The sequence below is a fragment of the Opisthocomus hoazin genome, chromosome W, assembly GCF_030867145.1.
Source record: "Opisthocomus hoazin isolate bOpiHoa1 chromosome W, bOpiHoa1.hap1, whole genome shotgun sequence".
NCBI lineage: Eukaryota > Metazoa > Chordata > Aves > Opisthocomiformes > Opisthocomidae > Opisthocomus > Opisthocomus hoazin.
This window is the reverse complement of record NC_134453.1, coordinates 39,701,116-39,726,852: the sequence shown is the minus strand read 5'-3', so window position 1 is coordinate 39,726,852 and position 25,737 is coordinate 39,701,116. Positions and strand designations below refer to the sequence as shown.

Genomic DNA, 25,737 nt, shown 5'->3' with positions numbered 1-25,737 from the left:
AACTACATCGACCCCAACACTGTTCCTACTGTTAGCTCAGTAAAACTATAAACATTAGGTGTTATCAACTTTGGAGTGGACAGTGTCTGTAAAATATGCAGCCAACTTCAGAAAAAGGCAGTTACTTAGAACCTAGCTGTAAGGAAGATTCACTAAAAGAAAATTGGTTCTGTTTTAACCAAAACCAGGACAGAGTTACTGCTGTAAGATAAACAAACTGTATTATGTAAACTGGACTTGGTATTTCTAAAAGGAGATCACCATCTTTCACAGATGCAGCATCTGAGAAAGTAAAGAAATATAAAGATCCAGTCCAAGAACTGACGAATGCCTCTATTAATAAATTTATAGGATTTCTGCTAGGAGCATGTGGAAAGTGGCATCAAGGCAATTACGAACTGCTAGCAGAATTAGAACTTGCCAGTTCCTCACAGGAAAAGGTCGCTCACCATCTATCAAAATGAATGTTATTCACTTCAGTTGCTATACATATATTTGTTAGTCAAGCCTGAACTATTTTAACATCTTAATGAATTATTGTATTGTATTTGTGTGAACTAATGAATTGTAAATGAACTGATCCTTTCTATTCTATCTATCTAAGGCAGGAGCCAGACCCCCAGGAGCATCTGGGGTGATCAGAATGGTGTTATTTCATCAACGGCCAGATACTATGTAGGGACAATGGGCTTGAACTCATGACGCATTATATATCCTGCCAGAAGACATTAATTACCAGTCTTTACATAGGTGGATGAGCCACCTTTACTTAACCTGGAAAGGGAACATGTATAATTTTATATATGTTCGATAAATAGCTAATTATGTGCCTACAGGACAGGGAAAGCAAGCTTATTCTGTTGGAGGTTTACTTAAGTCTTGGATCTGATACTCGCTCTGTCCCTTCTGAAACTGTGTTTCAATGGATAAATCTCCTTTTAACCTATACTATGTGATCTTATTGAAATTCAGCTAATTATGCTCCATGGACAATATTTTTGATTGGAAAAGAAAGCATTATTCAGTTTCATCCCTTTTATGCTAGTAAGCCATGGCCAGAAATGACCTGTACATAGCCATGTTCCTTGTGCAAGTGCTTTTGGACTAGATTGTGCTTTCTCCTGCTCCCCATACTTCTTAAGTTATCCCAATGGAAAATATTAGTTGTCTTGTGTTGTTGGTTGGTCTGTAGCATAGTGTGGCCAGTTATAAGAGCATATTTCCATATTTCAGGGAAGTGGTAGCTGTTCGGCTAATAAATAAAAGGGTAAAAAGATGCAGTGGCAGCTGTTTTCTCTGCTTGGGTTTTGGGAGAGATAACTGATGTAGACAGTAGACTAAGCAGAGGTTCAGGGTTGCTGCATTGGGTTTGCATGGCAAGGTTTTGGTAGCGTGGGAGGGGAAGGGGCTACAGGGGTGACTTTTGTGAGAAGATGCCAGAAGCTTCCCCCATGTCTGACAGAAACAATGCCAGCTGGCTCCAAGACAGATCTGCCACTGGTCAAAGCTGAACCAATCAGCGACAGTGGTAGCGCCTCTCTGATAACATATTTAAGAAGGGGAAGAAAACTGCTGTGTGTTTTGGTTTTGGCTGCTGCCGGCAACAAAAGCGCCACACGGCCGCCCCTCTCCCCACCGGGGTGCGGAGGAGAATGGAAAGAAACAGGCAGAAACTGCTGGGTCGGGATAAGGGCAGTTTAACAGAACAGCAAACAGAGAGAACAGGAACAACAACGATACAGATAAGGAGAAAATACGACACAAACTCGCACAACAGACGCTCTCTCCCGGACAAGACCGGCGCCGCACACTCCAGAGCTGCGAGTCCCCGCCGTGCCGCCCCCCCCACTGGAACCCAGCGTGACGTCACATGGTATGGAATATCAGGCTCTGTTTGGCCAGGTGGGGTCAGCCCCCACCCCCCGGCTGTGCCCCTTCCTGGAGTCCAGTGAAAATTAACCCTGTCCTGGCCGAACCCAGGACATTATCCATCCCTTATTCCATACCATCTACGTCATGCCCAGGTCCCCCATTGTCCAGTTGATCACCACCACTTCTCCTGTCTCCAGATATCATTCCCTTAGTCTATGGATCATCACTCTAAAGTGTCCGTTGAGTTCATTTAATCCATGACTTCGGGCTCCATCTGTCGTAATGGTCTTCCGTGGCAGGAGAGGTGATGTGTGGTGATGGGCGGTCACTTGCTGCATCCGGAGTTCACGGCTGATGTATCTGGTGCGGCCCGTGCCCACAGTCTGCAGGAAATGTTGATCTTGATGAAGTTGCTGGGTGTCACTTGTTGAAAACCAGGTCTAGTTCCATCATCGCTATGCTCTGCTAGGTTTCATCAAAAAAAAAAGTCCATCCTTCTTTAATCTGGACGATTCTTACTATGCTACTACTGGTACAAAATATAACAATTATAACAGTAATAACAGACAGTGACAGGGTTATTTAACAATTAACTTTATACAATTTATTATGGACTATTCTCGCCCAAAATCAAATCCCCATGAGGTACACATCGGACTTCCCCATCCTTCCGCATTACCCACCAGGTACACCCAGGTCCTTGAGCAAAAGCAATCTCGTGGACGGGCTTGCCTTTGCCCGAGGCAGGACTAACCCAAACCATCTTCCCTAACATGTTCCTCATGTGCACTACAGGGACTTTATCCCCTTCTACGGGGCGCTGAGGTTTTGACTGGGCAGGACCAGCCCGGTTGGTGGACCCTCTGGTGTTAACCAACCAGGTGGCCTTTGCTAAATGAGTATCCCAGTTGTTGAAAGTCCCACCCCCCATTGCCCTCAAAGTGGTTTTTAGCAGCCCATTGTACCGCTCAATCTTTCCAGAGGCTGGTGCATGGTAGGGGATGTGATACACCCACTGTTCTTTGGCCCAGGTGTCTATGAGGCTGTTACGAAAGTGAGTCCCGTTGTCCGACTCAATTTTTTCGGGAGTGCCATGTCGCCACAGGACTTGTTTTTCCAGGCCCAGGATGGTATTCCGGGCAGTGGCATGGGGCACAGGGTAGGTTTCCAGCCATCCGGTGGTGGCCTCCACCATTGTGAGCACATAGCGCTTGCCTTGGTGGGTTTGTGGCAGTGTGATATAGTCAATCTGCCAAGCCTCCCCATATTTATATTTTAGCCATCGTCCTCCATACCACTGAGGCTTTACCCGCTTGGCTTGCTTGATTGCAGCGCATGTCTCACATTCATGGATAACCTGTGCAATAGTGTCCATGGTCAAGTCCACCCCTCGGTCACGAGCCCATCGGTATGTCGCTTCTCTTCCTTGGTGGCCCGAGGTCTCATGGGCCCACTGAGCTATAAAGAGTTGACCCTTATGTTGCCAGTCCAGATCCACCTGGGCCACTTCAATCTTAGCAGCCTGATCTACCTGGTGGTTGTTTTGATGTTCTTCAGTGGCCCGACTCTTAGGGACGTGGGCGTCCACGTGGCGCACTTTTACAACCAACTGCTCCAGACGGGCAGCAATATCTCGCCACAATGGGGCAGCCCAGATAGGTTTGCCTCCGCGCTGCCAGTTGTTCTTCTTCCATTGCTGCAGCCACCCCCACAAGGCATTGGCCACCATCCAGGAGTCGGTGTCAAGACAGAGCACTGGCCACTTCTCTCGACTGGCAATGTCTAAAGCCAGCTGGATGGCTTTCATCTCTGCAAACTGGCTGGACTCACCTTCTCCCTCAGCAGTTTTTGTGACTTGTCGTGTAGGGATCCATGCAGCAGCCTTCCACCTCCGCTGCTTCCCCACAATGCGACAGGACCCATCTGTGAACAGGGCATACTGTTTCACATCTTCTGGCAGCTGGTTATACAGTGGGGCCTCTTCAGCACTTGTCACCTCCTCCTCTGGCGATGCTCCAAAATCTTTGCCTTCTGGCCAGTCCGTGATTACCTCCAGAATTCCTGGGCGACTGGGGTTTCCCATTCGGGCGCGCTGGGTGATCAGTGCGACCCACTTACTCCACGTAGCATCGGTGGCATGATGCGTAGAGGGGACCCTCTCTTTGAACATCCAGCCCAGGACCGGCAATCGTGGAGCTAGGAGGAGCTGTGCTTCAGTGCCAACCACTTCTGAAGCAGCTCAAACTCCTTCATATGCTGCCAGAATCTCTTTTTCAGTGGGAGTATAGCGGGCCTCAGATCCTTTGTATCCCCGGCTCCAAAACCCCAGGGGTCGACCTCGAGTCTCCCCTGGTGCTTTCTGCCAGAGACTCCAGGTTGGGCCATTCTCCCCGGCTGCGGTGTAGAGCACCTTTTTAACATCTTGCCCTGACCGGACTGGCCCAAGGGCTGCGGCAGGAACTATATCCTGTTTAATTTGTTCAAATGCCTGTCGTTGCTCAGGGCCCCATTCAAAATCATTCTTCTTCCGGGTCACGTGGTACAGAGGGCTTACAATCTGGCTGTAATTTGGGATGTGCATCCTCCAAAAACCCACAGCACCCAGGAAGGCCTGTGCTTCCTTTTTGCTGGTTGGTGGAGACATAGCTGCTATTTTGTTGATGACATCCATTGGGATTTGACGGCGCCCATCCTGCCATTTTATTCCCCAAAACTGGATCTCTTGCGCAGGTCCCTTGACTTCACTTCGCTTAATGGCGAAACCGGCTTTCAGAAGGATCTGAACTATTTTCTCCCCTTTCTCAAAAACTTCCTCCGCTGTGTCACCCCACACAATGATGTCATCGATGTACTGTAGATGTTCTGGAGCTTCACCCTTTTCCAGTGCAGTCTGGAATAGTCCATGGCAAATGGTGGGACTGTGTTTCCACCCCTGGGGCAGTCGATTCCAGGTGTACTGGATGCCCCTCCAGGTGAAAGCAAACTGTGGCCTGCACTCTGCTGCGAAAGGGATGGAGAAGAATGCAGTAGCAATGTCAATTGTAGCATACCACTTGGCTGCCTTTGACTGCAGCTGGTATTGAAGTTCTAGCATGTCTGGCACGGCAGCACTCAGCGGTGGTGTGACTTCATTCAGGCCACAGTAGTCTATTGTCAGTCTCCACTCTCCAGTAGATTTTCTCACTGGCCATATGGGACTGTTAAAGGGTGAGTGAGTTTTGGTGATCACTCCTTGACTCTCCAGCTGGCGGATCAGCTGATGAATGGGGATAAGGGAGTCTTGGTTGGTATGATACTGTCGCAGGTGCACCGTTGTGGTCGTGATGGGTACCTGTTGTTCTTCAACCCTCAGCAACCCCACAACAAAAGGATCTTCCGAGAGACCAGGCAAAATGGACAGCTGTTTAATTTCTTCCGTCTCCACAGCAGCTATGCCAAAAGCCCACCGATACCCCTTTGGGTCCTTGAAATAGCCTCTCCTAAGATAGTCTATCCCAAGGATGCACGGAGCCTCGGGGCCTGTTACAATGGGGTGCTTCTGCCACTCCTGCCCAGTGAGGCTCACTTCAGCCTCCAATACACTCAGTTCTTGGGACCCCCCTGTCACTCCCGAAATGCAAATGGACTCTGACCCTTGGAAATCTGATGGCATTAAGGTACACTGTGTACCAGTGTCCACTAGAGCTTTATACTCTTGTGGATCTGACGTGCCAGGCCACCGAATCCACACCGACCAATAAACACGGTTGTCCCTTTCCTCCACCTGGCTGGAGGCAGGGCCCCTCTAATCCTGGTCAGAGAATTTGCTGCTCACCCGCTGTAAAAATGACTTGGAGGTCCCCTCCAGAGGATCAGAAGCAAGATCAAACTGTCTACCTGGTCTGGAGAGCTGGCTGCTGGAAACTGGAGTGGCATTTTTCCTAACAGAATCCCCTTTGGCGATTGTTTTACCTCGCACCTCACGCACTCGTGCCTCTAGACTTGAGGTGGGTTTTCCATCTCACTTCCTCATGTCCTCTCCGTGGTCACGCAGGTAAAACCACAGGGTGCCCAGTGGTGTGTAGCCTCTGTATTCCCTCTCCTGAGCAGAGAAACGCTTGCCGCTAATAGCTGAGACACTGGCCCCTACAGGTGGGGAGTAGGACATATTCTTTTCTAGACCAGTTTCTCCACGTCTGAGACAAGGGAGGAAGAGAGACTTTCCTCATATTGCCGGAGTCTGACAGCCACCTCATCCACTGTTGGTGCCTCCTTACCTTTCCAGTCTACTATTGCCAGTGAGTTGGCATATAAGGAGGGTGCGCTCCACACAAACTTCCTCCACATGGATTGTGAGCACTGGACTTCATCTGGATCTGCGGGTACCTGCTCATCGTCTGTGTCACAGTAAACCAGCTCCCGCACAGCTATTTCCCTCAAGTACTGAATACCCCTTTCCATATTGGTCCACTTGCCAGGATAGCATACAAAATCATCACTGAAGGGGTACCTCTCCCTCACCCCTGAGAGAAGTCTCCTCCAGAGGCTGAGGACTTGTTCCTTTTTCCCAATGGCCTTGTCAATGCCCCCTTCCCTGGCCAGGGATCCCAGCTGCTTGGCTTCCTTGCCCTCTAATTCCAAGCTGCTGGCCCCGTTATCCCAGCACCGCAGCAGCCAGGTGACAATGTGCTCACCAGGGTGGCGGCTGAAATCTTTCCGCATGTCTTGCAGCTCGCCCAGGGACAGGGACCGGGTGATGATCTCTGCCTCTATCTCCCGCGATGACCCTGGCTCATCGTCATCCCTCCCGGAGCGATCTGCTCTCTTTGCATCTTTCTTTAGTTTTACGGGGGCGACTGCTACCTGCACAGGTTGGTCATTGGGCTCAGTCACGATGCCTGCAGCTGGAGCTGGGGCTGGAGCAGCTGCTGTGTGGAAACCGAAGCAGACCCTGCAGCTGTGGTAGCGGTGGTGCCGGTTGGGGGGGCTGTGACTGCCTGCTGGGCTGGAGGGGCTGCAGGGCCGGCTGGGGGGGGCAGCACCAGTGCCTGCCGCTTCACTTCCCCCCCCCTTTCCCCTTTAGAGCACTGAATCAGGTTGAACAGGACTCGGTAGGCGTGGGCCAGACCCCAGCACATTGCGGTGATTATTGTCTCTCCGGAGTTCCCAGGGTGGCAGCACACTTTTTGCAGATATTTTACTAGACTGTCTGGATCCTGTACTTCCTCAGGGGTGAGTTTAAGAAACACCGGTGGTGCCCACTGCCCTAGGTACTTGCCCATGCTGTCCCACACACCCAGCCACTCAGAGCTATCCAGCCCCGGGGCAGGTCTCTGCAGGATGTTCTTAACGACTTGCTTAACCCTAAACAAAACCTAAACAAAATTCTCAAAAGCCGTTAGGACCAGCCTGAGGGAAAGAGGGGGGGCGAAAGAGTGGGGGAAGGTATCCCCTCCAGTTTTCCCCACAGGCTGGGCTCGATTATTAATAAATTCTAAGAAATAGGATCCGAGGTACGGAAATGACCGCAGTGCCGCATGCAAATACAAGCCTAATTTAATGCATAGTGATGTATGATATTCAGATATTCACCTGCAGCCCATGGAGGACCCCAAGCCAGAGCAGGTGCATGTGCCCAAAGAAGACTATGACCCCATGGAGAGCCCGTGCTGGAGCAGGTTTGCCGGCAGGACTTGTGACCCTGCAGGGGACCCAAGCTGGAACAGTCTGTTCCTGAAGGACTGCACCCCATGGAAAGGACACATTCTGGAGATGTTCTTGAAGAACTGTAGTCCATGGAAAGAACTCACATTGGAGATGTTCATGGAGGACTGTCTCCCGTGGGTGGGACCCCATCCTTGAGCAGGAGAAGAGAGCGAGGAGGAAGGAGCATCAGAGACAAAGCATAATGAGCTAACCATAACCCCCACTCCCCATGCCCCAGTGCCGCTCGGGGGGAGGAGGTAGAGAATAAAAAAGTGAAGCCTGGGAAGAAGGGAGGGGTGGGAGGAAGGTGTTTTAAGATTTGTTTTTATTTGTCATTACCCTACTCCAATTTGATTGGAAAAACATTAAATTAATTTCGTCAAGTCTATTTTGGCTCTGATGGCAACTGCTGAGTCATCTCCCTGTCCTTATATCACCCCATGAGCCTTTTGTCGTATTTTTCTCCCCCTGTCCAGTTGAGAAGGGGGAGTGACAGAGCGGCTTGGTGGGCACCTGGTGTCCAGTCAAGATCAACCCACCACAGTTGCACATCTCAGCCAGTGAGAGGTGCAGTTCAGTTATTGGAATTAGAGCCAGAAGAATAGGGGTGAGGAAGGAATGTCTGGCTTAATGGTGTGCTTCCTACAGTTGGTGATGAAGTGTAGATGTTTCCTGGATCCTCTTTTTTAAATATTTAACTACAACATAGTTTTCAGAATAAAACTATTTACCTGGATCTTCTTCCTAATACATAAACACTGTAAAACAACACACCAAAATATGGTGCTAGTAAATCACAAGGTTTGCTTTGCATGCAGAATATTTTGAGATATGTTGTATTAGAGGTCTGTAAGAATCATTATTGGAGAATCATGTTTAGCGGTGTCCCTGCTCGCTGCAGGGGGGTTGGACTTAGATGACCTCTAGGGGTCCCTTCCGACCCAAAACTTTCTATGATTCTATGATTCTGTGATTGTATTGCTGGATGTCGTGGTTTGGCCCTAGGCAGCAACAAAGGACCACGTGGTCACTCAATCGCCCCTCCCCCGCTGGGGTGGGGAGGACAATGGGAAGAAAAAGGCAAAGCTCATGTGTTAGGATAAGGACAGTGTCCTGGGTTTGGCCAGGACAGGGTTAATTTTCACCAGAAGCCAGGAGGGGACACAGCCAGGCGAGCTGACCCAAACTGGCCAAACAGAACAAGGTATTCGATACCATGTGCTGTCATGCTGGGTTCCGGTGGGGGGAGCTGGCTGAGGGAAAGTGAGTCATGGCTTGGGAGCGCGTGGGACACCAGATGGTGAGAGTTGCTCTGTCCATTTCGCTGTTTATTTTGTATATTCTTCTTATCAGTATTGTTGTTACTGTTCCCTCTGTTTGCTGTTCTGTTAAACTGCCCTTATCCCGACCCATGAGTTTTTTGCCTGTTTTCTTTCCATTCTCCTCCGCACCCCAGCAGGGGGAGGGGCAGCAGAGCGGCCGCGTGGCCCTTTGTTGCTGCCCACGGTCAAACTGCAACATTAAATTTGGCGCCCAGTGTGGAGCGGTGATAACAGCAGGGCTGAGCAGAGTGTGTTAAAAGAATTTTCTTAGAATTTGTTATAATTTGTTATACGCATTTATTGCATTAGTTAAATAGTCGCTGGTAAAAAATGTTTCTGTCTCTGGTCAAATGACTGTGGTATGTAAACCCTTACTTGCAGTATGTGTTCACTGCAGTGTTGTTCATTACCTCTGGGAAAAGGATCAGGATTACGATTTTTCTGTACTGTATAATATTGACTTATGATATGATAACATCACTGGGCATGAAATTAGGCTTGTATTTGCATGCAGCACTGTGGTCATCTCCATACCTCGGATGCTATCTCAGAATTTATTAATAATTGAACTCAATCTCTGTGGAAAACCCAAGGGGATGCTTTCCCCCACTCTTTCACTCCTCCTCTTTCCTTCAGGCTAGTCGTAACAGCTTTTGAGTATTTTGATGATCAGACCAGCATGTTTCTATTGTAATGACTCCTGAATGGGTTTCAGGTCTTGTTTAGGGTTAAACAAGTAGTTAAAAACATCACCGGGGCTGGATAGCTATTAATGGCTGGGTGTGTGGGATAGCATGGGCAAGTATCTAGGACGGTGGACACCCCTGGTGTTTTTGAAACTCACCCCTGAGCAAGTGTAGAATCCCGACAAACTAGTAAAATATTTGGAAAAAGTATACTGCCACCCTGGGAATTCCAGGGAGACACAAATCACAGCAATGTGCTGGGGTCTGGCCCACGCCTACTGAGCTGCCCTGTTCAACACTATTCAGTGCTCTAAAGGGGAAGGAGGGGAAAATGAAGCGACAGGCACCATGGCTGGCACTGCCCCCCAACCAGCTCTGCAGCCGCTCTAGCCCAGGAGGCTGTCCCAGACCCCCAACCGGCACTACGGCTGCTGCTGTCACAGCTTCCCCAGGGGGCACGGCGGCTGCTCCAGCTCCGGCGGCAGGCACTGCGGCTGAGCCTGAAAACTAACCCGTGCTGGTATCAGTTGCCCCTGTACATAAAAAGAAATACGCAAACAAATCAGATGGCCCCGTAAGGGATGACAACGAGCCAGGGTCATCACAGGAGAAGGAGAAGGAGGCAGAGCCAGAGACCACCACCCAGTCCCTGTCCCTGAGCGAGCTGCGAGATATGTGGAAAGATTTCAGCCACCACCGAGGCGAGCACATTGTCACCTGGTTGCTGCGGTGCTGGGATAATGGGGCCAGCAGCTTGGAATTAGAGGGCAGGGAAGCCAAACAGCTGGGATCCCCGTGTTGCATTAATTTGGCAGACAACAAACCCCCTTGCATTCTAACTCTCTTCACTGGAGTGAGAGGCTAGGTTTAAATTTTGAGTGATATCCAATTTGCCACTACCAGTCCAGTCACATTTAATATGTATATTAAACTACCGCAATTCTGGATACACTAATAGCGGTCTGCATCTTCAGTCCAGTCATGCTCATGAACTAGCATGGCCGCGTTTGGTCGCGTTCAGTGAGAAACTGTGACAACTGGCTACTTAAACAGTGCAGTTTTATTTGTCCAACAGATATATAGGTTTTTTGAATTGCCGGTGATAGTGACTGTCTACAAGAAAGCACATGCAAATGTAAAATGCGTGAAAAGCTTATAAATAATACAGCCTGGCTCTAAACATTAGGGAGTAAGTCTCTAGAGAGATTTCTAAGATTCCGGAGAAAAGCGCTTAGTCTAAGTCTCACCCAAGATGTCCCAAGGAGGGGAGAAGCACGGCTCAGCCCGTCGGCCAATCCCGGTTGTCGGAGGCAGTCTGAGATGAAGTTTCCCTTGACTTCCTCACGGTGTTATCTTCTTCTCTGAAAATCCCCTATTTCCCTGGCTATTTTTATATCCTTTCTACATTCAAGGTGGAGTTTGAGTGACTGTAGTCATACATACCTTTTATCATGATTGGTGTAAAATTCTCTCACTTCACGTTTAAAGGTATAGTTTACAAAAAATCGAGGGTGCAGACTCGAAGAGGGGTGGTCACACCTCGGAGGTGGGTAGCCTTTGGGATGGAGGTGTGTTTTGGTATTAAAATGATATTAAAACGAGCAAAGTTCACGAGAGGATAGCACTCTGGCAAGGTTTCGAAAACCTGTTGTCTCAGGGGGCCAGATGAGCTGCTTATCAGTTCTAGAGGACCATCTCTTCCCGCTTTATAATCATGGAGCATGGTCATGGAATCTTCACTCCATTCCACCCTCTATGGTGTGTTGCAGGGAGTTGCTGTGTTAGTGGATTCCTCGCATGCCTGCTGCAGCTGTGTCCCATCTTCAGAGCTCCTTTTGATTTTATGCTTTTCCTCAATGGGTGAACAATGCTACGTTTTTCATATAAACCTTAATTTTCAGACGTAAATCCTTAATTTTACTAATAATTCCACACCCTGGTCAGGGAAGGGAGCATTGACAAGGAAATTGGGAAAAAGGAACAAGCCCTCAGCCTCTGGAGGAGACTTCTCTCAGGAGTGAGGGAGAGGTACCCCTTCAGTGAGGATATTGTGTGTTATCCTGGCAAGTGGACCAATATGGAAAGGGATATTCAGTACTTGAGGGAATTAGCTGTGCGGGAGCTGGTTTACTATGACCCGGTCAATGTGCAGTTACCCACAGACCCAGATGAAGTCCAGTGCACATGATCAATGTGGAGGAAGTTTGTGCAAAGTGCACCATCCTCATATGCCAATTCACTGGCAATAGTAAACTGGAAAGGTAAAGAGGCACCAACAGTGGATGAGGTGGCTGTCAGACTCTGGCAATATGAGGAAAGTGTCTCTTCCTCCCTCGTTTCAGCCATGGAGAAATTGTCCCGGGTGTTCCAGCAAATCAAAGAGAATATATCCTACCCCCTACCTGTACGGGCCAGCATCTCAGCTAATAGGGGCAAGCGTTTCTCTGCTCAGGAGAGAGAATACAGAGGCTACACACCACGGGGCACCCTGTGTTTCTACCTGTGTGACCACGGAGAGGACATGAGAAAGTGGGATGGAACACCTGCCTCAATCCTAGAGGCACAAGTGCATGAGTTGCGAGGTAAAACAATCACCAAAGGGGATTCTGCTAGGAAAAATGCTGCTCCAGTTTCCAGCAGCCAGCTCTCCAGACCAGGTAGACAGTTTGATCTTGCTTCTGATCCTCTGGAAGGGAAGTCATTTTTACAGGAAGTGAGAAACAAATTCTTTGATGAGGATTAGAGGGGCCCTGCCTCCAGCCAGGTGGAATAAAGGGACAACCAGGTTTATTTGACTCTGTGGATTCAATGGCCTGGCACATCAGATCCACAAGAGTATACAGCACTAGTGGACACTGGTGCACAGTGTACTTTAATGCCATCAGATTTCCAAGGGTCAGAGTCCATTTGCATTTCTGGAGTGACAGGGGGGTCACAAGAGCTGAGTGTATGGGAAGGCTGAAGTGAGCCTCACTGGGCAGGAGTGGCAGAAGTACCCCGTTGTGACTGATCCCGAGGCTCCGTGTGTCCTTGGCATACACTTACTCAGAAGAGGGTATTTCAGGGACCCAAAAGGGTATCGGTGAGCTTTTGGCATAGCTGCTTTGGAGACGGAAGAAATTAAACAGCTGTCTGTTTTGCCCAGTGTCCTGGGTTCGGCCAGGACAGGATTAGTTTTTCATCAGAAGCCAGGAGGGAACACAGCTGGGCAGGCTGACCCAACCTGGCCAAACAGAGCAGGGTATTCCATACCATGTGGCGTCATGCTGGGTTCTGGTTGGGGGGAGCTGGGCAGCGGGAAGGCAGTCGTGGCTCATGCTTCGAAGATCCGGTATGAAAAAAACCTAACAGTACAATGTATACTGTTAAGCAGGTATTCTTTATTGTGGCGCCGGGCACACGGGGGATTTCTCCTCCAAACATGCATGCCAGACACCCTGTTGCTTCAGGTTAAATAGAATCACACATGTAAATATTCATTATATTTCTAGGAACTAATTAGCATATGTAAATATATTTCACAGATGTCTGTTAGCATCTTTGGGTGGTCTTCGTGGGTCCCAAGATGAAGGCCCATCCTCTTCATCACGTTGTTCACTGATTGACATATTTTTCTGCGCAAACTCAGTTCCAGGATCACGTACATCATGTCCTTCAGGGTGTTTTGCTCTGGTCTTGTTGCTCTCTTGGTGCCTCCTTATCTCTGTAGCTTAGCGCATTTGCCCTCCCAAGGCTGAGCTGTCTGGAGTAGAGTTATTTAGGAGTCTCTTTTATCCCACAATTATCCCAATTATTTGCTGAGAACCAAGACCACTTTTGTTTCACTTAATTATTTTGTCTAACGACTAAGTGACAGCTTGTGCCCATGTCCTTCCACTACATTCCTTAATGAGAAAACAGGGATTAGTGTAACAGTTATATTGTTAGATCACTATGCATGCAGAAATACAAGTTACAGTACTAAAGACTACTAAAAACTAGAAAATATTAAGGCTTTTTGTTATAGTTTCACATTTCTTACAATCCCCTCTATCACTCAGGAGTGCGGGGCGGTGGCGGGCGGTGAGAGCAGCTCTCTGCATTCTGCTATTTTGTGTTGTGTATTGCCCTTATTTGTATTGTTGTTGTTGCTGTTCCCTTTGTTTGCTGTTCTGTTAAACTGCCCTTATCCCGACTCACCAGTTTTTGCCTTTTTTCTTTCCGTTCTCTTCCCCACCGAGCTGGGGCAGGGGTGGCAGAGTGGCCGCGTGACCCCTTTGTTGCTGGCCACAGCCAAACTATACCATCCAGTCTCTCGGAGGACCCTTCCATTGTGGGGTTGCTGAGGGTTGAAGAACAACAGGTGCCAATCGTGACCACAACTGTGCACTGGCGACAGTATCGCACTAACCAAGACTCCCTTCTCCCCATTCATCAGCTGATCCGCCAGCTGGAGAGTCAAGGAGTGATCACCAAAACTCGCTCACCCTTTAATAGTCCCATATGGCCAGTGAGAAAATCTACTGGAGAGTGGAGACTGACAATAGACTACCGTGCCCTGAATGAAGTCACACCACCGCTGAGTGCTGCCGTGCCAGACATGCTAGAACTTCAATATCAGCTGGAGTCAAAGGCAGCCAAGTGGTATGCTACAATTGACATCGCTAATGCGTTCTTCTCCATCCCTTTGGCAGCAGAGTGCAGGCCACAGTTTGCTTTCACCTGGAGGGGCATCCAGTACACCTGGAATCGACTGCCCCAGGGGTGGAAACACAGTCCCACCAATCCAGACTGCACTGGAAAAGGGTGAAGCTCCAGAACATCTACAGTACATTGATGACATCATTGTATGGGGTGACATAGCGGAGGAAGTTTTTGAGAAAGGGGAGAAAATAGTTCAGATTCTTCTGAAAGCCTGTTTCACCATTAAACGAAGTAAAGTCAAAGGACCTGCACATGAGAAACAGTATTTAGGAATAAAATGGCAGGATGGGCATCATCAGATCCCAATGGATGTGGTCAGCAACATAGCAGCTATGTCTCCACCAACCAGCAAAAAGGAAGCACAAGCCTTCTTAGGTGTTGTGGGTTTTTGGAAGATGCATATACGAAATTACAGCCAGATTGTAAGCCCTCTATCACGCGACCCAGAAGAAGAATGATTGTTAACCAACCAGGTGACCTTTGCTAAATGAGTATCCCAGTTGTTGATAGTCCCACCCCCTCCCATTGCTCACAGAGTGGTTTTTAGTAGTCCATTTTATCGTTTGATTTTTCCAGAGGCTGGTGCATGGTAGGGGATGTGATACACCCACTCAATACCGTGTTCTTTGGCCCAGGTGTCTATGAGGTTGTTGCGAAAGTGAGTCCCGTTGTCCGACTCAGTTCTTTCTGGGGTGCCATGTCACCACAGGACTTGCTTTTCCAGGCCCAGGATGGTATTCCAGGCAGTGGCGTGGGGCACAGGGTTGGTTTCCAGCCATCCGGTGGTGGCCTCCACCATTGTGAGCACATAGCACTTGCCTTGGCGGGTTTGTGGCATGTTGGCATGGGTTATGGATCCGTTGTAACGATGTGACCCCAATATGAGTATGATCGTTCACCTTTATTAGTCAGCAAAAACAAGGTTTATATAGCAAAACTATTACAGCATCTGAATGGTTAAACCCCCAACCCATATATAGACAAAACTACTGCAACTCGTTGTGATTGGTGCAGAGCTGCATCTCGAAGTGAAAACAGTACTGTGGCAGGAAATAACAGCATGGCAGGAAGGAAGTGACAGTGTGGCAGGAAACGGTGACGTTCCCCCTGCTCCAGTGTCCCGAGCTCGTCGCTCTGCCTTCCCAGCAGGGTTCCGTGTCAGCCGCTCCCAAGGCTCACTTCCGGATCGGAACCTGGGTTGCTCAACGCACCAAGCTATGTCCCCTCTCGTCCAGCCAGGACTCCACAATTCCCCCTTTTTGTTTTTTTGAGCAAGCCACGTATAGTTGATGAGGTTGTTGATGATGATGAGAGCTGACATAATTTTGGTCTTCAGCTTGCTACCACTTTTTCAGAGGCCCACACAAACTACAATACTAACAGATATAAGAACACAAATGCTAGTTGAAGACATAGAGATGTGAAGTGCATACCACAACCTGCTGGATATAAAGAAAGATCAAATTAACTTGAGAATGATACATACTGATGGTAAATCTGTTACCTATCATATGGGTGTAGATTGATTTACTTGTATTCAATTTTCTTGCTGGATTTACTTGTATCCAATTTTCTTCCTGTGTGGATGGTGGGACTAAAGTACCGCTTGACCACAACATATCATTACTGTCAATGGGAGGGGATGCATCTCATCGCGTTAGGCATCGAAATAGCAGTGTATCAATAATATGAGCTCAGTAAATTTGCACTTGGGTTATAGGTATACTTATCACATATACAAACATCCATAACATTTAGTATTGGCTATCGATATTAATTACCTAGGTTAAGATCAATGTATCTAGAACTATGACTCATTAACTATATAGGCTAAAATTAATGTACATAAAAGCATAAAGCTGCAAACATCACCACATCTATTCCCTGCTGCCATCAAATGCTTCCGAAGCCCCGACAAATCAGAGTCCAAATACAAAAGTCTAAAGTCAAAAACCAGAAATAGTCAATACCTGCAGAACTTACCAAACCAAAAGACACAAAACAGTTACTTAGTCCAGACAAATCCGTTAGATCCCAGAAATCAAATAAATCCATCAGAACACAGAAATACAAGCACTGCAACATAAAATCACACGTTCATGGTCGCGACCACACACACACACGCAGGCACACCAAGTTTTCAGCATAAATCCAAATATTTCAAAGACAGGACTTAGAATAATATTCAACATTTAACAGACAAATTCCCAAGCCTCAGTTTCAGGAAGAGTACTCTCTCTTCAATTCTGGATTAGAAAGGACGCTTTCCCTTCTCGTCAGGGATATAGCTCAATGCTGTGAAGCTTTTACTATGACTAACAAATAGGCAACAAGAAACAATACTGGAAGAATGCCTTTGCCTTATTAATGGTTCGTGCTCAGAACTTTTTGGTCCAGGGATCAGAGGTTCTCCCCGAGAATCCCTCGGTGCCGGCTGGAGGTCCTGCAATCCCTCGGACCATTGAAGTTCAAGAGCAGCGTCTTACCTGGGTACCCAAAATCTATTACTAGAAAGCAGCAAAATAGTTCACTTTCTAAAACTTAATGTTGGAGTTCTAGAAAGCAGGCATTCTTTACTGCAGTACTGAACGCACAGGGAATAGTTCTACCCAAATGTGTGTAACGAAAAGATACTCTTACTAGATATTTATGCCATGTTAACATACATAATCATTACATTCCCGAGAAGTGGTTAATATTTTCTTGGCCATATGATATCAAAAGATCCATTCCAGAGTCTTCAACTCCTGCGCATCAGCACATCACTGACCTAAAAGAGGATAAGGCTGGAAAACAAAAAACCTCATAAATTATATACAAATTTGTTGGTAAATTGACATTAATTCTGGAGGTAAAGGCAATTGCAATTCTATCTGAAACCTTTTGTAAAACAGTTTTTGCTTTTGGCATTGATCTTCAGGAAAATAATAAATCTGAGTCCTTTTTGACAAAGTAAATAGAGGGGACAACTCTTCAGTCATAATGTCAATATTTTCACCTTTCAACAGAGTGAATAACATAATCTAGATAGACCATCTGAACCTTGGAAAGATAATAAAGTCCAGCTGTTTGTTCACGAGGAATTCTACTGCAGTAATTGAATTGTATACATTTTTTTGTAACCAAGTCCTTGAATGTCAGAAAAGATGGTTCTCGCCGTGCCGCTTCTGGGCTGGCCGGGACGGGCCGGCACGCTGGGATCGAGGTAAGGGGGGGGGGAAAAAAGGGAGGGGTGGGGGGGGGAACCGTGCCGCCGGTTGCCCGGGGGGAGCCATGTGCCCCACCAGGTGTAAGGTTTGCTGACCCATTCGATGCGGTGGCTGCTGGCGCGGCGGCTGTACAGCGTCTGAGGGACTGTGCAGTTTTATGTTGGAATTCACCTCGGTTTGATCTCAGGTCGGGTACGCCAATTGCTGTGGAGAGACCCTGTCGTGCACTTTCGGGATGCCGGATTTTTACACCCCACTTCCCATTTCTCTGGATTCAAAGGATCGTCAGGTTTTGGCAGATTTACTTCCCGCATTTCTCATGTTCGGGAGGAATTTCGTCGTATGTAGGGTTAAATTTCAACAGACTGCTGCTCTGTCCTTGCTTTTGAGATAACAGTGGAGGAGTAGCAGCTGCTTCTAAGATAGTCTCTGTAAGTTTTAGAGCATTTAAAGCTGTATGCACTGATTTCCAAGTAATGATTTTCTCAGGGATTTTAAACTGCAAGACTTTGTTCTTTCAAACTTCACTGTAAAAGTTTTTTGATGGAGCTTTCGCTCCTTTCTAGGTGACTGTCCCATCCTCCAGTGAGCCGGGGGCGGGGAACAGACCCAGCCCCTGCTCACGGTTTTCTTCAGGTGGTACATTTGCAACAAAAGGACTTTTCTGAATGACTCTGGCCACTTTTTTCTTTTTTTTTTTTTTTTTTTGGCGGAGTAAGTGGAGGATACCGTGGTACAGGATTTGGGGACGTGGGACGATCGGAAGGGGCAGCGGCGGCACCCGGCCGGTCTGCGGGCGGTGGCGCCTCAGCGCATCCCTCTCCGCGGCGCGGTGGCGGTGGTGGTGACTCTGGCGGTGGGGGTGGAAACCCCTGTGCCAGTGGGTCTCGCCGCGCGTACTGCTTTTCCTGGACAGCAGGTTTCCCTGCCTCCACTGGCTGCCGACTCGGACCCCCTCCTGCTTTCACAGGTGGCATAGGGAGGCTAGGACCCTGAAACAGCAGAGTTGTTGCCAAGCAGGTCCCTCCCTCGGGTGTTAATGTAGCGAAAGCACAAGTAAGTCCTTTCTCCGTGCAGCAGCAACAGAAACTTCAAGGTAGCTGAGTAATATTGTAACCCTCTCACGGAGAGGATGGGTTGGAGGAGCTTAACCACTGCTGACTCTTTCTATATCAGTGTGGACCCCATCTCCTCCCTGGCCCAATCAACTTCACGAGTTGCTTTGCCGTTGCATCTGTTCCTCTCTTAGAGAGCACACCGACGAGCAACGTTGCCGCAGCCCCTATCTCCGTGCTTGCGACCACGGCCTCCACGTTAAAATTTAGCTGCGCCAGGCAGCCCCAGTGTGGCTCAAAAATTCCTGGGAGTTGGCCATCCGTGTCTGCCCTGCGCGTTCGCACCCAGGCAGGACCCTCCCAGCCGTTGTTCCCACGCCCCCTCTCTAGCTGCTCACCGCAGACTGAGGGACTCCTGCAGGGAAACCGTCCATCCTCTGCTACCAAATGTTGGCGTGGGTTACGGATCCGTTGTAACGATGTGACCCCAATATGAGTATGATCGTTCACCTTTATTAGTCAGCAAAAACAAGGTTTATATAGCAAAACTATTACAGCATCTGAATGGTTAAACCCCCAATCCATATATAGGCAAAACTACTGCAACTCGTTGTGATTGGTGCAGAGCTGCATCTCGATGTGAAAACAGTACTGTGGCAGGAAACAACAACGTGGCAGGAAGGAAGTGACAGTGTGGCAGGAAACAGTGACTTTCCCCCTGCTCCAGTGTCCCGAGCTCGTCGCTCTGCCTTCCCAGCAGGGTTCCGTGTCAGCCGCTCCCAAGGCTCACTTCCGGATCGGAACCTGGGTTGCTCAACGCACCAAACTATGTCCCCTCTCATCCAGCCAGGACTCCACAGTGGCAGTGTGATGTAGTCAATCTGCCAAGCCTCTCCATATTTATATTTTAGCCTTCATCCTCCATACCACTGAGGCTTTACCTGCTTGGCTTGCTTGATTGCAGCGCATGCTTCACATTCATGGATAACCTGTGCGATGGTGTCCATGGTCAAGTCCACCCCTCGGTCACGAGCCCATCTGTATGTTGCGTCTCTTCCTTGGTGGCCCGAGGTGTCATGGGCCCACCGAGCAATAAACAGTTCACCCTTATGTTGCCAGTCGAGATCCACCTGAGCCACTTCAATCTTGGCAGCCTGATCCACCTGCTGGTGATTTTGATGTTCATCAGTGGCTGTAATCGATGGCCTTGCTGGACTTTTCAAATGCAAGACAAAAGACATGCTCGGACTCAGGCATCTCTCGACTGAGGTGTCAAGAGCCGAAGAGTTATCAAAGGGAGCACTTGACTTGTGCTTATCATATCAGACAAAAGTAAGGGGGCATAGCCCATCACTGTAAACCAAGTGATCTGTGGGGCGCTGAGGAGGCTGTGCAGCCAGAGATTACTTCGGATAAAGAACAGATGGCCCCCGGATGCACATACCAAGATGCCCGCTCCGAAGGCGTGTCACACTGCTGAGTCCCACTTCTGATGACTCGACATTCCATGCCAAGAGCCAATCGATACACAATAATTGACTTAGTCCCACCTCGCAAAAAGCTTTTCCAAGCATATAAAAATTGGCACTTGAAAACTCTCTTTGGGAGGAGGAGCCAAGCAAGAACTTCACCTGATGGACGGGTTGACGGGCCTGAACCTCTCTTCCCCCCCCAAGAAGGGATGCCTTTTTGGTAAGAGTCGCGCCTCTGATTTTGTCAGACATATCCCCGGGAACACATTGTTAACTAAAGCGCTAAACTATTACTTTGAGCTCCGCTTTTGTAGACAGTGCATTTATCAACGGCAATCCCGAATCTGTGATACCTGTTGCTTGAATAAATTACCTATTGTTTCAACTTTGCAAAACTGTTTCAGTGAAAGTCCTTGGAAGGGCTCTGACAGGCAAGTTGAATGTGATAAGTGGCTACGCACTTAACCCTTTAGACATAAACCATTGACCAAGTCTGGGGCTAGGAATAGATCCAGCTGCACCTAGACTCTCCTCTGAGAGAGAGTTCACAACACAAGGGGGTCTTCTCTGAACCTCGTGACTTAATGGGAGGGCTTTCCTTTTGCCACTCCCCTTACCCCCCTTTTAACGTGACAGTAAATAATTGTCGTAGTTGGCAGGATTGCCGTGGATAAACTGCTACAAAAATATAAGTGTGCACCTTCACAAGCAGGAATTGAATGGGCCCAGAAATTCTGGAATGATGAGGATAAAGTGGTAGAACGTATAAAACAATGTCTAAGTGAGCAAAAGATCAAAGGCACTAAAGGCAAAAAATTTATTTGTGCTGTATTAGGGGCTTGCCTATCTTGCGCTCAGAAAGAAATTAAAGAGTCCCCACCGCCTGAAAAAATTGCAGATGTAGAATCTGCTGCACTAAAATCAGAAAATGAGGTATTAAATACATCATTGACTTCTGAAAAGTAAAGTTGAAAGAAATTGGAGACACAAATTGACACCCTAAAAGGTGAAATCGGTTACCTTAAATCGCAATTGTTTGGGGCCAATAGGCGAGAAAAACATTTGGAAGAAAAATTAAATCTCTCATTAAACCAGGTACTGTCCTCGGTCTCAGCTAAACAAATCTGCAAATTAATACAATATGTGGATCCCAAGACATGGGATGGAGACATCTGGGACAAGGATGATAATGATGAACTGGAGGAAAATTCTGATTATGATTTGGCCCCAGAACCTATACCTTTTCGACCATTGATTAAAACAGAAACCACCGATGAGGGTGGAGAACAGGCTCGTACTACTGTATGAGCCATCCCATGGTCTCCTGCTGAATTGGCAATATTGCAGGAAAAATATTCCAGGCATCTGGAGGAGTCCGAGATGGAATAGGTATGTTGAGTCTCGCTCACCGGGGGAGACCAAATCCTCTTAAATGAGGAAAAAGCAGGAGGCTACTGGGGTCCTGGAGTATTTCTAACTACCACTCCAGGTATTCATAATTATTCATTAACTATGTGAGATGCTTATTGGGCTGGTGGCATAGACCCACATGACAGAAAAGAACCTTCTGTTATAAAAACCTCAGGGTTCTCTGATTTGGTGACATCTGTGCAAAAGGCTGCCTGCATACAAGCAATGCATGAAGGGGATGTGTTAATAAGGTCCCCAATGTTAGCCCCTATAGATCTGGCAAGATTAACTCCACTGATCCAAGGCCTCCCAGACAGTTTAAAAACATATGTGGCCAATGTACAAGATCGACTTCAAGTCACTCGACCCAGACAAGGCTGATGTCCACGTCGAGGGCAAGATCAGGATCAGGACCAAGATCAAAATCAAGTAATCACTTGGAGTGAATTTGTACAAGACATAGTAAACTACGGGCGCAGGATGGGATGGATTGGATCTTCCCAGTTATCTGATCCCCCACCTTGGTGACTTTGCCAGATTCACAGGCCTAAGGCTAAGCTCGAATGAAAAGTAAAATTTGATACGGAGCGTAACGAGCTCTGGCGTAAAGCTCGAGCTATGGGGGTGCCACGGCACCTACTGATTGGTATATCCATGACTGACCTAAAATTTCCTGTACAGTCGTTAAGCCATAAATTTAATTCAACAAAGAAAGGTCAGCCAGCAGAAAACGAAACAACTCCTGTTAACACTGCACCCTCTGGCCCACAGCAGGAGCTAATTGATTTAACAGACCCTCAGGCAAAAATTATATATACCCGGGGAGGGCTGTGAGCTTCCTTCCCTGGTGGGTACTAGCTACACAGTGGCTCTCTGATATACCTCCCGAAACTGTCATTGCCATTCTGGTGGGACCAAAGAAGGTTTTTGTAAATTTTCTCATTAATACGGGTGCTCAAATTTCGGTAATCACCAAGGAGACCGCAACATGCTTAAATGTAAAACCTGGTTGCTGTAAAGTAAAATTTACAGGCATTGATGGAGTCATAAAGGCAATGCCCTACAGCAAAAATTACCCTGTGGCTCCCGGGTGAACAAAGATTAACCCACACTGAAGTATTGGTCGGTGCTGCTAACACTAATATCTTAGGATTTGATTTGTTGTACGGCAGAGTGTGGAAACTCCCTGATGGTTTAGTTTGGAGTTTTGCTGGGCAGGAAATTAAACAGAATGAGCCTAAAAAAATTTAATTTATTAGAAATGTCCATATCTTTACCACCATCAAAAATTACAAACACAAAACAGTACACCTTACCAGCAGCTGCACAATCTGGTATTGACAGGGTGGTAAAAGACTTCGAAAACCAAGGCATCATCACTCATACACACTCACCCTATAATTCCCCTGTTTGGCCAGTAAAAAACCCAAACCGGCAATGGAGGCTCATGACTGAGGTCTTTAAGGATGTATTCCAGAGAGCGCAAGAGCTCTCGATCCCCAAGTGTAAGAAGTCGGGCAGAGAAGGGAAGAGACCGGCATGGCTGAGACAAGAGATGCTGGTCAAACTAAGGAAGAAGAGGGAACTGCACAGGCAGTGGAAGCAGGGACTGGCTTCCTGGGAAGAGTATAGGGAAGCTGCCCGGTTGTGTAGGGATGGGGTCAGGAAGGCCAAGGCACAGCTGGAGCTGAACTTGGCAAGGGATGCGAAAAATAACAAGAAGGGCTTCTACAGGTATGTCAGCCGGAAAAAGATGGTCAAAGAAAGCATACCCCGGCTCATGAGCGAGACCAGCAAACTGGTAACAGCAGATGAGGAGAAAGCTGAGGTACTCAACAACTTTTTTGCCTCAGTCTTCACTGGCAACCTCTCTCCTCGCCCCTCCTGAGTCGATGGATGGCATGAAGGAGACCAGGAGGGTAAAATCCCTCCAGCTGTAAAAGAAGACCAGGTTCGGGACCTCCTGAGGAACCCAAACGTACAGAAGTCCATGGGACCTGATGAGATGCATCCCAGAGTCCTGAGGGAACTGGCTGATGTAGTTGCCAAGCCACTCTCCATGATATTTGAAAGGTCATGGCAGTCAGGGGAAGTCCCCAGTGACTGGAAAAAGGGAAACATTGTGCCCCTTTTCAAAAAGGGTAGAAAGGAAGACCCTGGGAACTACCGACCTGTCAGCCTCACCTCTGTGCCTTTAGAGCACTTTGCATTCTGAAAGTTGTTAATATTTTAGGTTATAAAGAACTTGGAGCCTCAGAAAGAATGTGCAAACTTTTCATAAGATCAAATTTCTTACACTAAAGAAAATTTTATAATAGCAGGAGAGCTTGCTCAAAAAACCATTTTGGATAAAGTTAATATTTTGAGAATTTCTTCAGGAAAAATATCTGTAGTTACACATTTTAAGAATTGCTTTTAGTTAATAATTCCTAATCTGAATAGCTTTATTTAAAAATATGGTTATAGACTTTATTTCAGTAATAAAAAATAGCATTTGGGGGATGGGAATGAATTCAATCATTTGAGAGTAGGAGAATAATTTTAACTTATTTTAGCTGAGGTATCAGCTAAATCAGATATGTATATACAAATCAATCCAGAGTTGAGGGAGGGATGCTTAAAAGCACTACTTACCTTTTAATGTACTACTATTCTCATTTAGCTTTCTAGTTACAACTCTGCAGTAGAACATATGATTTAACAGTACAGAAGTGTCTAAGGAAAAAATTACTTTAAAATTAATAATGCCATTCCTAAAGCATATGTAGACTTCAGGGTGTGTCTGGTCTGTAAGTCCCTTTGTAGAACAACAGTTAGGGTTTGACTGAATATTTTTCTCCTAACTCCTTATACAGTTGGGCACCTTGTGGTTCCTGTGAACTCAAGTGATCTCTAGCTGAGGCAGTGACCAACTAGGGTAGTTGGCAGTTACATGCCTAGGACACAGTGCTGGTAAAAAGGTATGCATATACTCTTATGAAACCATGGCGTTGTCACAAAAGGTTTTTATCTCTTAGAGCTGTCTAATGCTGGTCTGGGGTCACTTACGTCAAAAGTAGGTCATTCTGCAGTCAATCAGAAATCTTGCAGTGTTGATAATCCGTCAGAGCAGTGCTTAAGAGTGATGGAGAAGAAGACTTCTTAAGCACATTGAGAGTAAGGTACACAAATAGAGGTACTGAAACTGCAATTTACCCAAACTCGGGCAAATTAACAAAAAATTTTAATAAGAGTATTCAATATAACACCACACAAAAGGTACACTGTGCTTTGTGTTGCCTTTAAGGAAAATGCCAAAAAAAATTTCAAACTAGAAAAACTAATGTAAAAAGCTTTCCTGTTCATCAGAGCTCACTCTTTGCTGTTTAGAGAAGCCATTCTGAAAGAACCACAGCTTTTGTATGTCTGGTCTTCCAGGCAGATTAAGCATTGTTCCATTACCCGTTAGTTCTCTTTCAGCTTCTGGGGTTTAAGCTTTGTTCAAAGAAACTCACTTAAGTCAAGGTGCTTTCAGGAAAAGCATTCAGTCCAGAACTCTTACCAGCAGATCCAACTGACACCATACTAGTCATCTGCTAAATTCTGTTTCTTGAAAAAGTAACAGAATTTTGATCAATGGTAATTGTGTGAATTAGACTTTATGAATCAACCCCAGGCAAACTGAGAAAGATTTGGAATCAGCTCTTAATTCTGTCTTGGGCTCAAAGATAAACAAGGAGTAATACTTGATAAAACTACAAATAAATTGCATCACAGAAAAAAAGATGGGTGACATTGAAGGGTCATTTATTCCATCTCTTCTTTCAGTACACACTGTTATGCTATAATGGCTTGCAATTATTTCAAATACAAGGTGCCTCTAACGTATTTATTGGTCCCTCACATTCCTTACATAGCTAAACTTTCTTAGCCTGAATTGTTCAGATTAAGATCTGTATATTAGGTATTACACTATTATGCTTACATTAAATAGGCTTTATTTTATTCATTTCTGTAACTGAGACGAACTGGAAATGTTTCTATTTTGCCTTAATATGGAACACAGATATTTCAGAACATCCTTTATTTGATTCATATTTCAGTTAGAGAAAGGCCAGTTTGTATAAAGGGAACCTTAGCAAGCCAACAATAGTAATAGAGTCAAATGAAACTGCGGAATGGACCCAGCGCTAATGCATGTAAAGGGAGTACTGAAAAACTTCTAGGCTTCCAGCTTTACTGACTCTAGTATGGAACATGCTTCTTTATACTCTTCGGCTTCTTCCAATTCTTTTTCATTTTCCTGGAATTAAAAACAAAAATTTTGAGTACTTCAAAAATAATGGACATGGGATTAAATTTAA

The 25,737-nt window shown here is 46.8% G+C and overlaps 1 protein-coding gene across 1 annotated transcript in view; it reads right to left on the bottom strand.

The window, feature by feature from the left end:
• Positions 1-17,922: 17,922 nt before the first annotated feature.
• LOC142365641 (tubulin-specific chaperone A-like) overlaps positions 17,923-25,737 on the bottom strand; it is a 65,656-nt gene continuing 57,841 nt past the window's right edge. Inside the window, exon 4 of the mRNA XM_075446651.1 lies at positions 17,923-25,676. Within this exon, the coding sequence (XP_075302766.1) occupies positions 25,596-25,676 (81 nt within the window). The 3' untranslated portion in view covers positions 17,923-25,595. The remainder of the gene's footprint in view (positions 25,677-25,737) is intronic.